The 19024-nt window shown below is 36.0% G+C and overlaps 1 protein-coding gene across 16 annotated transcripts in view; it reads right to left on the bottom strand.

Moving 5' to 3' along the window:
- The window catches only part of LOC145259156 (MBT domain-containing protein 1-like), a 498271-nt gene that overhangs the window by 50878 nt on the left and 428369 nt on the right, over positions 1 to 19024 (bottom strand). For all 16 annotated transcript variants that reach the window (XM_080116886.1, XM_080116877.1, XM_080116884.1 and 13 more), the window contains 3 exons: positions 8446 to 8525; positions 7979 to 8080; positions 7278 to 7425 (listed from right to left, as the gene is read on the bottom strand). In XM_080116886.1, the coding sequence (XP_079973012.1) occupies positions 7278 to 7425; positions 7979 to 8080; positions 8446 to 8525 (330 nt within the window). The remainder of the gene's footprint in view (positions 1 to 7277; positions 7426 to 7978; positions 8081 to 8445; positions 8526 to 19024) is intronic.

Genomic DNA, 19024 nt, shown 5'->3' with positions numbered 1-19024 from the left:
TTTTTTTTTTTTTTTTTTAATAGAGAGTAGAAAACGCATTGTGGATGCGTTATCGGCAGCTCCTGTTACTCTCGCTTCTTCTTATTTGTCCCTCAGTCCTCATTTTTTTAAATGAGTGATTTTTCGGACAAAGGGAGAAGAAAAAGCTGTTTTCTAGGTTGGCAGTATTTTTGCGAACAGTTGGCTGAGATGGCGGAAATTTTCTGTTTCTATGTCTATCCTTGTAGCCATGTCACTAGTAAGGGTGCTGGAGGTAAACGTTTTGTCTGGGCTGACGTTATCCGCCTGATAGTCAGGGACCCGAACCTTGGATTAACCACTAAGGAGGCTGTCCTATCAGCAGGTGCAAAGTACTGGGGCTGCTGTATTGCCATTTGGTGAATGGATTCTGGACCATGCAGTAGCTTCTGGTGGGGCCTCTCGATGCCATACTAGTGGGTAATTGTTACGGCTTTACCTTATCATTAACTACAAATAAAAAATAAAAAAAAAAATTCTTCGTTTCTTTTTCTCTCTTAATTTCCCCTCTCTGTCCTGCTCTAAGTAAATCTGTCGACCTAGTCCACAAATTCCAAAATTTCATCATGACAAGTTTCAAGAAAAAATACACGATTAAACCCGGTTCCCCAACTTCCAACGTAGACCCCTACTACCATGTCTCCTTCTCCAACATCAGGGGTCTTCGTTCTAACCTTCCAGAGGTTGAAACCCAATTACAGGAGACTAAACCAGACCTTTTATTTTTAAGTGAAACTGGCATTGGACAGGCTATTTCCCTAGATGAGTTTGCAATTTCAGGATACTCTAACTTAACTTCTAAATCTGACCCCCAGGATCGCCATGGGCATGGAATATGTGCCTATATTAAAGATAGCTTTCCATGTGGGAGGGACATCTCCAGGGAAGATCCTAACTTACCCTATATGTGCTTCCGGGTTGCTTTAGCTCACACTACTGCATTTATATTTACTCTCTATCGCCCCCACAACAGTGGAGTTACTATCTTTCAAAGCATATCTGAGAAAATTGACCAAGTCCTTTCTACTTATCCTTCAGCTAACATTCACGTATGTGGAGACTTCAATGTTCACAACGTTGAATGGTTGACCCACTCAAACAAGACCGATGATGAGGGGAGGTTCTGTCATGATTTCTCCATTGCCTATGACCTCACTCAGATTGTTCAGGAACCTACCCGTGTGCCCGATAATGATGGCCAGTATGCGAGCCTACTAGACCTTTTTCTCACAACTTGCCCTGAACTATGTTCAGTTTCTGTTCTGTCGCCTCTTGGATCTTCCGACCACTCTGTTGTATCAATTAAGATAAAAATGAAATGTAATAAGTCCCCAGATGTACCTCTTCATCGTACAGTATATCGATACACTAAGGCTGACTGGGATAGCTTCCGTACATTTATATCTGATCTACCTCTGCATTCCATGTTTAAAAAGGATGTGTCGTCTATAGTATTAGACCTAACTGAATGGTTAATTGTAGGTATTGACCATTTCATACCCTCTAAAAAGTTTCAGAAAAAACCTAACAGCCAGCCATGGTTCTCTCCAGAATGTGCTGCTGCCATTGCGCACAGAAATCACTTTTTCCACTGCTTCAAACGTAATAGATGTATGGAAACTAAAGCCGTTTTCAGGACTGCCAGCAACCATTGTAAGAAAGTAATAAGGAACGCAAGAGAGTTGTATGCTCAATCTGTTAAGTCCAAAGTAGCTGAGCAGCGGCTTGGTTCCCACCAGTTTTGGCAAATAGCAAACAGAATCCTAAACAGAAGCGTGTGCTCCATCCCAACTATTATCAATGGACCTGAGGTAATCTCGTCAGCATCAGACAAAGCCAAACTCTTTGTCAAGAACTTTGCAGCAAATTCTACCCTTTGCGACCAAGACCGCCAACCCCCAATATTTCCTCCTGTATCAGAAAACACGCTATGTGATATACGTATATCTGTACGTGATGTTGCGAAGCTAATCAAAAACCTTGATTCGAGTAAAGCAACTGGCCCTGATGGTATTCCAATTATAGTACTCAAAAAACTTCAACCTGAATTAGCGCCCATACTTACAAAACTGTTTAAACGTTGTCTTAAGGAGAATAGTTTCCCATCTCCCTGGAAAACCTCATCAGTATGCCCTGTATTTAAGAATTCAGGTGATCGCTCATCCCCCTCTCAGTACAGGCCAATAAGTCTCCTGTGCGTCATGAGTAAGTTGCTAGAATCTGTGTTAAATACAGAAGTAATCAAACATCTCAACAAAAATAACCTTCTTAGTGACACTCAATATGGTTTCCGTTCTGCTAGATCTACAGCAGATGTCATTACAGTTATATCGCATAGGATTAGCAAATCTCTCGACGGTGGCAATCTTTCTAGAGCAATTGCTCTTGACATATCTAAAGCCTTTGATAGGGTATGGCATAAAGGTTTACTTCATAAGATCGCTAGCTATGGTATAGCTGGAAAAGTCTTCTCAATTATTAAATCATTTCTTTCTGATAGGTTCATAAGAGTAGTAGTTGAGGGGCAAAAATCAGAAGCTCACAGTATTAATGCCGGTGTCCCTCAGGGATCCATCCTGGGCCCAACTCTTTTCCTGATCTACATTAATGATCTTCCAAATCATATCCTTACATCATTTGTAGACATTTATGCTGACGACACTACCATTTATGGTACCACATCTAAGACAGTAAACGACCAAGTTCTCTCCAATTCTCTCTCCTCTGATCTTGAGCACGTAGTACAATGGGGAAAGGAGTGGCTGGTTACTTTTAATGCATCTAAAACCAAGCTTCTCTCTTTACATCATCAACATTCTAATCCACATTTGTCATCAATTGAAATGAATGGCTCTCGTCTTCAGGAGGCCTCAAGTTTTGACAAGCTTCTGGGCTTGACCATTACTCCTGATCTTAAATGGAACACGTATATCAAATCTGTTGCCAAGGCCGCTGGAAAAATGGTGGGATCTTTCTATCGATCCAGTAGATATCTCACTGCTGATGGTATTCTCTACCTATATAAGAGCCAGGTACGTCCAAGGATGGAATACTGTTGCCACATCTGGGCAGGAGCTGCTAGAAAGGACTTGTCCTGCCTTGATAGAGTTCAAAATAGACTTCGTAGCCTCGTAGGAGATGTCCTTTTCTCCTCCTTGCAACCTCTATCTCACAGAAGAGATGTTGCGAGTTTGTCTCTGATGTATCGTTATTTTCATGGAAAGTGTTCAACTGAGCTTCAATCTTTGGTCCCCCCTCGCCAAACTTTCACAAGAAACACTCGTCTAGCTGTAAACACTATCAATAATTTCCCCCACTCTTTATCTGTGGCTAAACCTAAACGTAGATTCCATGAACAAAGCTTCTTTCTTAGAACTGCACGCCTGTGGAATTGTCTTCCGTTTTCCTGCTTTCCGGCTGACTACAATATGGTTGTGTTCAAGTCTAAAGTAAATAAGTTCTTGATGAGCCGTTCCATATAAGTTATTAAATTTACCAAATTTTCATTACTAATGATTACTATATTGACCAATTTCTACTGTACACTCTTTAACCCTTATCCTTTAGTGGCCTCTGGGCCTTGATAATGTGGTGATGCCTTTGTAAAAAAAAAAAAAAAAAAAAAAAAAAAAAAATACCAAAGTGGAATCAAAACCACAAAAATGTGAGTTTTGCAAGAAGCATGAACATTCTTCGGAAAGTTGTCCCTACATGAAGCCCGGATTACAAGGTGCAAGGAACTTTGGATGTATTTTAGATGCCTAAAAAAGACACATAGGGAAGCAATGTGCTAGTTAGAAATAGTAGCTGTAGCAACTGCACTGTTAAGAGCCATGTGACAGCAATGTGCCCAGACAAGAGAGGCAAGGTGCATGTGGACACCTGTTTATACGAATGATTACAGCTACGGTCTCATGTCTCCAATAATCAGCATAGTGGCAGGAAAGGGAAATAGTCAGTTGGAAATAAATTGTCTCCTGAATCTACTTGGATACCTCTGTGCTGGAAAAACTGAATTGCTTTTCTACAGCTAAAGAAAGTAGGTTAGAAGTGAAGACCTTTTTGGGCTCAGAAACAAGACATTTTAAAGAGGCCTCTGTGGAATTAAGACATATCCCTGAGAAAGTTCACACTCTTCAAATTTTTTCCAGTGAATTGAATCTTTCACATGAGTTACTGGAGCTTCTGCAGATAGTTAAAAACCTGAAACGACATCGATTGGCAACTAAGTACAATTCCAGGGACAGTTATAATAAAATTGAGGGGCTATTGGGAATTGACGCCATTCAATTCATAGAATAGTTTGAAATCGTCCCCTGCATGTATGGAGATGCTTTCTCCACTTCGAGAGGACTTGTACCATTTGGTAACAACCGTTGCTTTATGTATGAGAATCAACTAAAACCAAGACATAAAGTAGAGAGAGGGGCAAAAATTAATTATACCTCCTTATTGGGAAAAACACCTTCACTTTCAAAGTACAAAATTAATTTGTGTTGAATCCAGAGGAGAAATACCTAGACCTGTTAAAAGCTTGGTTTGAAGAAGGAAACGTCCACAGAGGACTAGAAAGCATCTTTAGTATGGAGTCACTAGGGTTACCTATCACAGAGGAATTCTCCACCGTGGATGAAGAGATGGTAGAGAAGTTTAGGAACACTATATCCTACAGAGATGGCAGATACCATGTACAGCTGCCATGGTATGAAGACAAAGTGAAGTCTGTGCCTTCTAACCGCAATGCCGCTCTTAGAATACTAGAAAGAGTAGTTAAAGACCTGGAGAAGAAAGGTCTCTATGATTAATACTTGGATGTTATTTCCTCTATAATTCCTTTGTCTTCCTATTGTCTTTATAGAGGACTCCAGAAGACTTTCAAAATTACATATGGATTCCGCACAGACTGGTACTCAAACTGGCTGATCAGACGACCACGAAGGTGAGACCTGTATTCAATTGTTCCTACAAGGGGGCAAATTCTATATCTCTGAAGGAGGCAGCCTATCTAGGAGTCAATCTAATGGGAGACATGTTGAAACTGTTGATTGGCTTAAGGGCCAACAAATATGTGTTATTGGCCGACATAAAGAAAGCATCCCTTATGATTCATCTAGACCTGGAAAAGGACACTCATCAGAGAAACCAACATTTGGGTTTGGCAACAATCTTAAATGAAATAAGGTTACAGGGGTATTGGATACCACAGGCCAGACAGGCTGTAAAAAAAAAAAAAATTGTGAGCACTTGTGCCAAGTGCAAAAAATACAATGCCACTGCCTTCTTGACACCGAATGCAACAGACCTTCTTAGCTCTAAAGTAAATTTAGTAAGACCATATCTCCATACCAGTGTGGATTACACAAGTCACATCTGGGTTAAGGGAGAAGTGAAGGACTATAAAATGTATATCCTCATCTTTACCTGCATGTCTATCAGAGCTGTTCACATGGAACTAGTCCCAGATATGAGTGCGCCTTTGTTCGCTTCACAAATGCGAATAAAATCCCCTTTCACCTCTACTTGGACAACACAAGGACTTTCATTTCTGCAGGCAAAATAATTGATAAGGGGTTGATCACAGATGAATTTAGGGAGAAGTTTGGTTTTTACCACCTTAAACATTGTACCATTCCACTTTATTCAGCTTGGTATGGAGGTACTTGGGAAAGGACGATCAAGACAGTTAAATCCTGTCTATACAAAACTATAGGAAGGGGAAAGGTTGACTATTTTGGTCGATTAACCATGTTATCGGATATCCAGCGTGCCATTAATAGTCGTCCTCTGACTTATAGAAGCTCTAATGAGATGGATGGCCTAACTCCGAACTCTCTCATGAATCCAAATGTAGGTCAAGGTTTAATAATAAGGTTAGACAATGAAGAACTGGGACTAACAGCGCCACTTAGCAGGATTGATTTAAAGAGGACGTTCCATCTTTGAAGAAAATTTAGAAAGATGTGGCACAAAGATTATCTGTTGAGCCTTAGAGAAAGAACTCTGGAGTTATCTGACCCTTCCTTTAATAATGCCATCAAAAGGGGCAATATAGTGTTAATTAAGAACCCCCTTAAAACTAGACCATTTTGGTCTATAGGCGAAGTCCTGGAGTTGATTGAAGGAAAGGATGCGTTGGTTCGTTCAGCAAGAAAAGGAAATGGAGCTATATTGACCCATTCCAGCAATCATTTATTTCCTCTGGAGACTAATTCTCTTTCGGAAAATGTGGATGATGAAATTCTTCATGAACCAGAGGATGTGCCAGACCAAAATATATCTTCCCGACCTGATGAGAGTGTTAGAATCTAGATTTGCCCTGCATGTAAGAAACTGGAAGATTTCAGACCAATGGTGGCTTGGGATCAGTGTAATGGCTGGTTCCACTTTGGTTGTGTGGGCCTAGTAGATGCACCCCCAGAAGAAGAATGGTATTATCCAACTTGCAGGCTAAGGCATCGGGGTAGACCCAGTTGTTAGAGGTCTAGAACGCACCAGAAATTTCTGGTGCAGGTCTCAGGCAAGACCTTAAAAACTGACTAAAAAAAAAAAAAAAAATGATGAATTCCCCTCTCTTTTCCCCTATCTCACATCCTGTAAAAGACTTTTCTTTTTTTAGATATGGGAATGTGTGGTAATTTTTACTTACCGGAACTCAATGTGGAGGGGTGAAGCAATGGAATTCTGTGTGGCAGTCGTTCAAGCAAAAAGGTTTGAAAGTGCTTGGTCGACTGATTTTATAATAGTGTTTGTTTGTCGTTCACTCATGTGGGTCGGACTTAACATTTGTATAGAAATCGACTAGTGGGTTATAAAAACACCCCTATTGTCAATATGTGCGGTCGGTCTTTTTGCAATCCGTTTCAGAGTTACTGTTACAAAGATGATCAGTCGTTGTAAGCAACGAGGCAATTCGTTGCAACTCCTGTTGACCAAGGAAAGGCATGAAGGATTCACCACATTTCATTGTTTTTTCCTTCTCTGTCGAGTTCAGGTTTAGCCCGTTGAGTTGCAGACCCCCCCCCCAAAAAAAAACTTTATTCAGTTAAAATCCGACAAAAATGAATTTACTTTTGTTTTTATAAAAATGCCCTTTAAAAAGTGTTAATATGCTCCTGCTCTGTTTATTTTTTTATCAATAAAAACTATAATAAAGGGAAAAGTATCATATTCAATTATCAATATCAGAACACTTCCAGTGCAAGATTTGTATTAATGAGAAACTTTTTGTGAGCTCTGTTTTTGAGCTTAGATATACTAACCTCGAGGTGGTGTAAGGTCAAGGTTATTCACCTCACAGAAACTGACTGGGAAAATACAAGGAGATGTAACATGATAACAAAACCAATCAGAACCATTCTGAGCTAATGATCCATCAATGCCAATCATGAGGTAATTATCTTTTAACACCTGCAGAAAGGTGAAAAAAATGAAAGTTATTTTTCAGAGAAAAGACAACAAACTATGGGTTATGAAAATAATCACTGATAATTGATTTAACTGTAATTTTAAAAACAAACCATCTATCTGACAGCCAGATTTAGACTTCAACTTAATTCTAAATCTAGATTCAAACAAATTAACTTAAAAATGTTTTTAGTCTGTAATTTGATTGGATTTGAGTTTTAAATTAAGGGTTTGTTTTATTTTTTACTGATGTTTTAAATACATTTAAAATTTTGGTTGGATGAACTTGTTCCACATGTTAAAATTCATAACAAAATAGAAAATATTCTGATTAGGGTCTTTATAGATATGCCTGTAGTATTAATTCAAATACATCTATCAATTTTTCTTGGCAAATGTTCTTAAATGTGTGTGATGGAAAAAATGAATCTAAAAAATATGTTAAAAATGCTTTACAGGAGATCATGTTACATTCATTGTTTGCATCAAAACTAAATAAAAAAATAAATTTAAAGAGAATCGTTTCAAAAACAAAGATATCAGTGGCAACTTTTACCTTATTAACAGAAGCTACACAAATGGCTGATAAATTTAATGGATCTATGGCTTCTAGCTTCATGCCGACTTGAAATTTGACTCCAGAAGGAGGCTCCTTTTCCTTAAATAAAAATAATTTTGACAAAAAATATTAATGGAGCACATATAGGCACATAAATTATGAAAACAAAATTATTGTAAAATTAAAATGGTCTACATAGATGATGTCCTTAAAAAAATAAAATTAGATTGATCTTGACTTAATTTGACATTGGGATAGATTTATTTATCATTATAAAACTATTTTCATATGGGCAAAAAGAAAAAAAAAATTGTGAGGGCAAATTCTGCTACTATATTCTATTCTACATATTTAAGAAACAGATAATTAATAATTGAAAAAAGAGAAAGAGAGAAACACGAAAAAAATTTTTTTTAAATAAAAGAAACCTGAAGAAAAATAGAGAAAGTTTAAAATTCAGTTACCTTATCGAACATTTGTGGTGTACCATCATCACTATCATATTTCTGAATTTCCAGCTTTGTATTACATTTACTCTTGTACTCTAAAAATCAAAAACATTTAAAATTGATTATATATATATATGTTATAAAAATATATATGCCAATTAAGCTACACAGAATATTCTGCGTTTCATCCACGCTAGGATTCGTCAGGCACACATAAAATTATACTTTTGTATATTAATTTATGTGATTAAATGAAGTAGTCATACGTATGTATCTATGTACCAGCAGTCAAAATTTTATAATTATGACTAAATTCAATCCTCATACACATCAATACAAGAAAAACAAAAAAATCATGAAGTTTAGTTTTAAAGTTATAACCATTTTAATATTTGTAAACATGGCACAAACATATTTAAATTACAATATAGCAATTTTGAAAGCAATTGATAAAAAAAGTAACCGGTAAAAATGTCACAAAAGATGCTTTCATCATTACTAGTATAAGGGACAATAGAAAGTAAAGTACAATTATATCTATAATATATATTTCAACCTTCATTTTTTAGGTATGAAAAGTGAACATTGCATTATTTATAATAGAAAAATTGTACTAGAAAATTTTTAAAGTATCAAATAAAACTAAATTAAGTGAAAGTAAATATGAACATGCAATACAATCTATATATCTAGAAAAGTGAGAATATGTGAGGGCACTTAACCTATATACTCAACAAATTTTTGATCTACAGACTTGAAATTTGGTATATAGAGTATTCATTCATGTAGAAAACTTAATTGGTTTTCATCCGAACAAAAAAAAAAAAAAGAGTTGCTAAGAGGTCAAAATTGAAACATTAATATGTGTGTGTGTGTGTGTGTGGGGGGGTTATTGAATTTTTAAAAATCTGTTTGTCAACTGTGTCATGAATGTGCATGTGTGAATCATTCACGTGACAGATTCTTGAATACTTTTTACAGACGTGTCAAGTTGGCCTAATGGTTATTGTACTTGACTCACTGTCTTTAGGTTTTGATCTCAGCTTGAGTATTTTTTTTATTTACATACAAGAAGTGAACTGTTTAGAAAAACATGATACTCGCATGCACATCTTAGTTTCTGTAGGAATTAAAATATATTTATGCATATTTTATGACCAAGCAACGCCGGACAGCCTGCTAGTTGTATATATGATTATTATGCTTATTATTTTTTTTTTTTTTCAAACAATTCCAGCTGCAAGCTTTCTTCATTATAAGTAGATAAAAATGCTCATAAGTTTAATTTCAGCAACGGAATTAAAGTACCAAATGTTATAAAACATATACTCATTTCAAAATCACATATCACAAAAACTACTAAAAATACAGTTGTAGAATTTTGCATGCATAATCAATACATATTATAGAATATCATATCCAAATTTCATCTCTTTACATCTTGTAGTACTTAAATAATATCAAGAAAATGCAATAATTTTGTGTAGTGTTTTTCACTGTGCATATAAGCAAACGTTACATGTTCAATAATTTAACTTTAATAGAAGAGAAAGCTGCATGTTATCAACAATGGGAGTTCTTTATACAATTGATATTTCTTAGTGATTCTGTTGAATTTTCCTGAGAACTGACTACATATATCCATCTGAGGTGGTTACTTCAAAGCTCCAGTCAAATGCAGAGAAGAAACTCTTTCTACTTCTGACCTAGCCCATTTAAAGGCATTTACTTTCACCTTACACTTGTTAAGAAATTTCATCTGTCCTTCTTTGATGCTTGTGGCACAAATCACTTGCCCTTTTATTTAAAAGCTATCTTCATAATATACTGCCAAAAACTGTCCTTGTTCACTGAAACTGTAATTTCCAAATTGTGCCTGATCAAGTGCTTTCTTCATGTTTTGCTGCTTTCTGATTCATTGTCTAGCAGTGTTCCATGATCATTTATTAGGTTTGTACCATTCAAAAATGCTTTCAAGAGGTCTGCCAGCAACTGTAAGGGTCAATCAAGTTTTAAATGTTCATATTTATTGCCAAGAACTATTTTCTGAAACCTAATTTCATCTTTCAGGGTTTATTATTCCTGCTTCCTAACACATGTAGCATCTGTGTGATATTCTCTTCACTGAAACATGGCCCGCTATGTCTTCACCCTCTCAGTGATGTGATTTTTTTCTCTTGGCTAGTTTCCTTATATTTTCCTCTTTTTTTTTTTTATCTATTTATTTTTTTTTTAAAGTACTGCCTTCTGTAATGCCTGGTATTTCGTTATAATTTTTTTGGATTTGGATCCACACAATCCAAACAACTTGTTCCTTTGAGATAACTGTTTTTGATATTTTATAAATATTTTTTGTTGTTTGATTTTATTTTGACTTTTTAATTTTCCAGACTGCATATTGTTTTTAAAATGGCTAGTGCTTCTGCAACTAAGAAAAAAAGGCAAGTGAAGAAGGGCAAGGGTTTAAAAACAAATGGGAACTACAGTATTTTTGCACAGAAGTGAATGGAAATATAAATTGTTTAATTTGCAATAACCATATTTCTACGCCGAAAGCGTACAACCTGCAAAGAGATTATAAAACGAATCATCTATCTTATAATAAATATGAAGGCCCCATGCGTATTTCAATGCTCAAAGAATTGACAGTTAACTTGACACAGCAACAGGCTTTTTTTACAAAAAGTTAGAAAGTAAATGTTGTTTCCGTTACTGCAAGCTATAAACTCAGTCGATTGATAGCGATGCATGGGAAATCCTTCACCAAAGGAGATTTTGTGAAACAATTCCTTATAAAAACGGCCGAAGTTGTGTGTCCAGAAAAAGCACACTTTTTCAAAAATATTTCCCTCACCAGGAACACTGTTGCTGAATGTATTGATGAAATGTCAAGTGATTTGAAGCAACAGTTGAAAGCTGAATCATTAACATTTGAACAGCTTTCAATTGCAATTGATGAGACTTGATATCACTGGGATAGCACAGCTTGCGGTCTTCATCAGGGCCTGTGACAATAAATTCAACATTTGTGAAGAACTGATTGAACTAATCCCTATGCATGACACTACAACAAGCCAGAACATCTTTGAGAACGTTGAACGGGTTCTGCATTAATATGATTTAGATTTGAGCAAGCTTGTATGCTTGTCTACTGACGGTGCAGCGAATATGATTGGCAGACATAATGGTGTTGCTGCCAAGTTATATGCAAAAATAAAGAATTTACACCCGGATTTGTCATTTCCACTGTATTATTTATCAACAAAATTTGTGTTCAAAGATTTTAAAATTGGATCATGTGCTTAGTGTAATCATAAATACAGTGAACTATATCAGAGATCGTTCTCTCAACCACCATCAATTCAACCAGTTGTTAGAAGATATGTTCCATTCTACACAGGTGTACACTGGTTGTCATGTCACAAAGTGTTGACAAGATTTTATTTGTTAAGACAAGAAATAATCACTTTTTTAGAGATGAAAGGTGGAAACACTGATGAAATGAAAGATGAAAGTTGGTTCTAGGATCTGGCTTATGCTGTGGACATTACAGCACAATTAAACAATCTCAATTAAAGGTAAAAACAAGCTCATCACTCAGTTATATGATGACGTCAAATGTTTCATTACAAAGTTGAGATTATGGAAGTCACAAGTCTCAAATGAAAATTTAATTCATTTTCCTATGTGCAAAGAGCTAAAAAATAGTACTAATACTAAGTCAGCACTAAGTTTTGCCAAGTATGACAATCACCTGGAATCATTGTCAAAGGAGTTTCAAAAAAGATTTCGTGATTTCTCATATTTTGAGCAAGAGTTTGCATTATTCACAGTGCCGTTTACTTTTGATGTTACTAAGGCAGCCGAAAGCCTACAAATGGAACTGTTAGAAATTCAGTCAGATTCTTTACTCAGAGCAAAGTATTTTGAAGTGGGAATACCTGATTTCTTTTCATACCTTCCAAAAAGGTTTATAAATTTCAGAAAGTTTGTCACACGGATTGTGGCAATGTTTGGTTCCACCTATTTGTGCAAACAATTATTTTCCTTCATGAAATTAATAAACACTTCTCAGAGAACTAGGTTGACTGACAAACACTTATCTTCTCTTGTAAAGCTCGGAAATACACAGGAACTTCAGCTAGACATACAAAAGCTCGTCAAGAACAAGAGGTGTCAAACCTCAGGACAAAACACGAAACATATTTGAGTACTTGATAATAAATGTTCATTTTGAATTATTATAATTTATGTGCATTGCATTTGTTGCATTCAAATGTTGGCTATGTATGTTGCTTTTTAAATTTTCGTTATATCGAAATAAACAGATTTACAAGTACTTTTAACTTGCATTCTTGAATATGACCAAACTATTTTATGTTTCTAAATTACCGGTAAAAGAAACATATTCAGCAATAATTTTTATTTAACGACTTTGATTAGTATTGTAGGGGTGCGGCCCTCATGCCAACACAAACTGATTCCTGCGGCCCCGAGGGGCTCTAAGTTTGACATGCCTGCTCTACATCATAATTTTATCACCTTTGTTGGTGTCATGAAAATAAATCAGTAAAATAGAATTTTTATTCAACAAATACAAAATGAACACAAAAGGATTAAGATTTACTGTTTTATGCAATGTATTTTTTTTTTTTTTTATCTAAATGCAAATTCAAACAAACAAGATACAGGCTGGTAAATATAACTGACATTTGGCCATTTTTAACAAATTCCACTCAATTTTAAGGCTAATATATCATTATCCACAACCACAGTGATAAGACGATTATAATATAAAATCAACAATGTAGGGCTCAGTCCCCCCCCCTCTAAAAAAACAAAGAAACTAATTGAGAACTAATTTTATTTTTATTGCAGACTATTATCCTCATCTTTTTTTAGTTGTTTCACGTTTCGGCCAACTATTCCTCTGGCCTTTGTCAGGTGGTAACCGCAACAGATGGGAACTCTGAATCTCCTGACTGCATTCACTTGCCTTCCATAGTTGTTGTCGTCTTGCCACGTTTTGGCCAAGTAAGCCCCTGGCTGGCTTTGGGTAGGATTAAAACCCGCTATCTTCAGACAATTCTCACCTGGAACCGTAGAGATTCAACGTCTATTTCCGTGGGGGAAATAGACGTTGAATCTCTACGGTTTCTTTATGATTTCTTTATCTGTGCCTAAACCTAAAATACTCATCTCAATAATGAATTCCAATTAAATAAAATAATTGAGAACTATCTAAAATTAAATCATTGTTGCTCTATCTTTAGAAATAAGGTGATTAACAAGATACAGGAATATGAAGGTAGGCTAGAATGAGGGAAGGGAGCATTTGTATGCGGTCAGCTCATTGGTTAAAAATTTTTTTTTTTTAGAGGGGGGGAGGGAATCATTTGTATTTATGGTGGTTGCCACTACCCCCTCCCCTCAATGAAATTATAAATGAAAGCAAAAATAGAAGAGATTTGCCATATGAACAAAACAGATTTGTTTTGTTAAAAAAAAAAAAAAAAAAAAAAAAGGGGGGGAAGATGAATAAAATTTTGGAATTGGATTCTAATTGTTATATATATATATATATATATATATATATATATATATATATATATATATATATATATATATATATATATACACACACACACACACACACACATTAGCTGAATACAGCTAATATACAGGGTGGAATGAGAAAAGTTGTCCTAAAGAAAACACTACAGCTTTATTTAAAAAATTTTATTGAAAAAAAATCAATTCAGGTAACTTTATTATGTAGTAAAGCTGACATCTATTCAATGTAACCGCCTTCAGCCTCAATCACCGCCTCGATACGGGTCAAGAACTGGTAACATGTCTTTTCCACAAGCACTGGCGGGATCAGCGAATACTTGGCAGATGGCGGTGATCAAGTTGGCTTTGGTGTTGTGAAAGTTCATGTTGGTAATGTTCTTGACATATGACCAAACGAAGTAGCCCAGGGGGTTCAGGTCAGAGGAAGAAAGGGGCCAGTGAGAAAAGGGTACAAAGTCATAGCACTCCTACTGAAGCCAAGCCTTGGTCTCTTTGGACTAGTGGGCTGACGCCGAGTCAGCGTCCCAATTGTTTTTTTCCGCATTTAAATTATCCAAATAAACAGTTGTTAATACTTTCTACATTTTTTTTTTTACGTCGTTCATTTCCGTATTACGTTTAAGTTATTTTAATACAATTTTCTTACAAATAACTCTACTTAAACTCATTTACAACCATAAGAGCATTTTACAACGGCAATTTACCCACCACCTCCATGATGTGCAGCTACCTACAATAATACAACTATTATATGAAGGCTTTCTTTTTTTAAGATACATTGATACATTTTCTTCTACACTACCAACATAAATAACCCCGAAAATATTTTTTTTTTTTAATTTGACAAAAATAAATAATCAATGCGACAATAAAACATATTGTTTTACTGTGTACGTTTTCAGCGTCCCAATTGTTTTGCTTTTTTTGCGTTAAAATTAAAAGATATATCAAAATTTGATTTAAGTATTATGGTATCTGTTCAGTGCACATTTACCTATGAGTATGGCAAACCACTTATAATTTAATGGCCGTAAGTTCTTTTGTTTTTTTTCAAAAATAAACAATTATACACAGAACGACTCATAGAAATCTATATACTCTTTCTGATTTTAATATACTTTCATAAAAATGTTTCTGTTATTAGCATTATAAGTGAATTTTTTTCTTTTTAGATAATTGCATAAGAGTTAGGTAAAAGATGCTTAAAACCGTTTGAATTATGCAAATACCATCAGTAGTTCAAAAGTTATGAGAATATTAAGTGCCAAAATTTAGGCTTTTCCGTGGACATTTTTCTTTAGAAAAAGTGGGCTCAATTATGGACCTCAACATTTCAAAAAATCTGATAATTTTATTTATTTTTCAAGCTATTCTCATGAAACTTGGCAGGCAGTCTTATGTAAAATTGTGTGCTCTTTCTGGTTATGCAGTCAAATTTGATGTATCTCTTTAACATAAGCCATGAATTATAAATTCAGATGTACAAATTTCAATTTTTTTAAAACTAGCACATAGTATCATACAGTGGGTGTCTATTCATGAACAAAACTAAGTATTATAGTGGTATTTAAATATAGCTTTATTGAGAGCAGGCATTTTCCTTCCTCCTCACCAAAGGAGAGTTTAATCTTGGGTGTAGCCATTGAATGCCTAAAGATATAGACTCTCCATGACATTCTTTTGTCCTCCTTAATTGTTCTACAGGCTTTTGCTCGGTTTTGTTTGAATTGGTCTAGATTGTGGGTAGTGGGATGACTTTTAAATTTTCGCAGTGCAGCTTTATGTAATCTTACTGCCTTTTGGCAATCTTCATTAAACCAAGGTCTTTTATATTTTTTGGATTTGGAGCCTTTGGGTATACATTCCCCAGTTATTGACATCAAAGTGAAGTGCTCCATAGAGTTCTCCGGTTCATCTTTGTCTATTAGTTTTGCATTGCATTGGGTTTTATATTCCTCCCAATTAGCTTTGTTTAGCTTCCATCTGGAGAGGTTATCTCGGGATTGAGTTTTCAAGTATGATGGGAAAGTGATGGCTACCACATCAGTCATCATACACTTGCCAACTATAATCCATTAATGTGGCTGGGTCGCATAGCAACAAATCAATAGCTGAGTATGTACCTGAGGCAGGGTGGAGGTATGTATTGGAGTTTTGGTTCATGAGGGACAGATTGTTATTGTTAATATTTTCTAGTTTTTTACCTTTTGGGTCTGTTTTATTGCTTCCCCATATGATGTTGTGGCTGTTGAAGTCTCCTAGTAGGATGTATGGTTTAGGAAGTTGTTCTATTATTTTGTTGACTTCGGTTTCATTTATGGGGTCATGTGGTGGGATATACATGGAGCAAATGTTGATGGTTTTATGCAAAGTGGTTTTCACAGCAATTATTTGTAATGTGGTATCTAGAGTTATTTTGCTCTGAGGGATGTCGTTTCTAACTAGAATCGATACACCTCTAGAGGCCCTCTGTCCAGTATTGTGTATAAAGTTATATTGGTGTAGTTTTTTGTAGTGATGTTATCGTGTGTCTTCAGAAATGTTTCCTGGGGGCAGATGATAGCAGGTCGTACATTAGATATTAACAATAGTAATTCGTTTATGTTTGCCTTAAGTCCTCAGCAGTTCCATTGGATAATTTTGTGTGTCATAGGTCTGGATCTGGGTCAGGAGCATCAGGAGGTGGAGAGTTATCCTGTCTCCATTTTTTTATGTCGGTCAATTTGTTTTTTTGTTTCAGGAATGTCTTTATGACTTCCAGTTTCTTTTCCTGAACGTTGCCATGGTTTTTCTCTACTTGGGTGTTCGTTTTCATTCTTTTCTTTCTTTGATGGACCATCTTTTTGTCCCTTATTCTGTCCCTTTGGTTTGTCATTGGACCATTGCGTAAATCTGCTTCGAGACCTTTATTTAGGTTTATGTTCCTGGAAGGATTTTTCTTTTGGGGATGTCACCTGGGAGGGTCCCTCATTTTGTGTGTCTGTGTTGCTTACTCTATTTTCATTTTCTGTTTGGCAGAATCTGGTTCTTGGAGAAGTCTTGTCTTGTGTGATAGTTTGTGCCCAATTCCATCACAAAAGCTTTCAGCTCTTTTTAATAGAGATCTTAGATGGGTGGGAGTTCGGTTTTTATTTCTGAAAGTCTGTTGATGATGGGGGGCTCAAACTTTTGGCCTTGATGGGTGTTAGTTATGGTGGGTTTTTTTTTGTCATTTCTGAGTATGTTGGGATGGTGGATTCATAGATTTTCCTGGCTTCTGGGAAAGAGATATTTTTGGTATATTTTATGTTAGCGATTTGTTTTCCATTTTGCCAGGTCTTGTACCCTCTTGAATTAGCTGAGTGTTCTCCCTCGCAATTGGTGCAGGTTGGTTTTTCTTTTTCTTCATGATTTGTTCCACTCTTACCACATCTTCCGCACACAGGGGTTTGGGCGCATCGATCTTTGTGGTGACCGAACTTTTGACAATTGAAGCACCTGAGTGGTCCTGGTATGTATGTTTCCACCTGGACCATCATGTACCAATTTTTATTTCTGGTGAGAGTTTGGTGGAGTTGAAGGTTAATACATGTGTTGGTGTGTATCATTTGGCCATTTCTTTTAATGATCATTCTCCTCACATCTGATACATTTTGCTTTATTAGGTTGGTTTTAATTTCTTCTATGGTGCACTGTGCGAGTTCTTCACATCTCACTACTCCTCTAGAGGTGTTCAGAAATTTGTGTGGGTAAACTTTTATTTTCATCCCATCAAAAGTTGTCCAGTTTAGGAGTCTTTCGGATTGGGCTTCTTTATCCACTTGGACTAATAATGTGCCATTGGTCATTTCTTTTTACTGAAACAGGTTTGAGGCTTTTCAGAGTACTTCCAAGTTTAAATGGTGAAATTTTGGTAAAGGATTCTTTATTAGTAGGTTCTATCACTATATATTTAGGATAGGTAAGACTAGGGTAATTTCCTTGTATCTGTTTCGCTTGTGGTTCTGATCTGTCGTCCGAGATATCCGAGACATCAGAGTGGGTTCTTTTTTTTATTTTCTCCATATTATTTTTATTTTAATTCACTGGCCCTGGGCTCTGCCACCCTCCACAGAGTCCAATTTTTATTGGGAAGTTACCAAAGGAGAGTTCCCATTCACCTTGGTTGAGACGAGGATACCTTAGCCAGTATACTCATATTTTGGGAAAATTTCCTCACGGCTACTCATTTTCTTTTTGTTCTGGAACATTTGTTTTTATTTTAGTCCAAGACAAATCCGATATGTATGGAGTAAGCTTTCCACCATATTTTTGGGTATATTTGTTAGTGGGTTTGATATGGGTTTGGGATGGGAATATTAGTGGTTACTTGCAGGCTTGGTATGGGTTATATATGGTGGGGCTTGACATGACCAGCCGATTGATCTAATTGGGCTCCTCCGACCACCCATCTAGCCCAGTACAAAGCCAAAGTGGAGTGTTGCGCCCAATACCTTTATTTTCCCTAGGTATCAGATGCTCAACCACCAGGATCCTTTTCCCAGGCATCAACGCATCGCCACCCACGGCCAACAGGTCGCCCCATTGAGGGACTTTTACTCTCTGCAGGGGGGCAGTCGGTGTATTCCAATGCCCCACCGACGGGGTTGGGAAGTATGAAAGGAAAAAGGAGGGGAAGAGGGAGGGGGGGCTGTTATTTTTGTTTTTACAGAACATAATTAAGTTTTACAAAAGAGAATAGAAAACAAAAACAGAAAGTCGATGTAGGTGCATTTTGTCTCAGGAAGCCAATAGACAGCCTGATCTTGTTGCACCAGGACTAAGGTGGAAACAAGGTAAACATTTACAAAATGCATCACAATGAAATTCTTTATCAAACCACCTAATTATTATTATTACTATTTAGATATCTTCAGTTAAAAAAAAAAAAAAAAGAGTAGGTTTGTTTTACAGATTTGAAAAAAAAGAAATGGTCTTGACAATGAGTTAAAAATAAATTTAAGTTTCACGATATCTTTAATTGTTAGGTACAGAATAGCTA

Source organism: Euprymna scolopes, chromosome 34, assembly GCF_053919585.1.
Source record: "Euprymna scolopes isolate OS-2025 chromosome 34, ASM5391958v1, whole genome shotgun sequence".
Classification (NCBI taxonomy): domain Eukaryota; kingdom Metazoa; phylum Mollusca; class Cephalopoda; order Sepiida; family Sepiolidae; genus Euprymna; species Euprymna scolopes.
The sequence above is the reverse complement of the archived record's forward strand: the minus strand, read 5'-3'. Positions and strand labels throughout refer to the sequence as shown.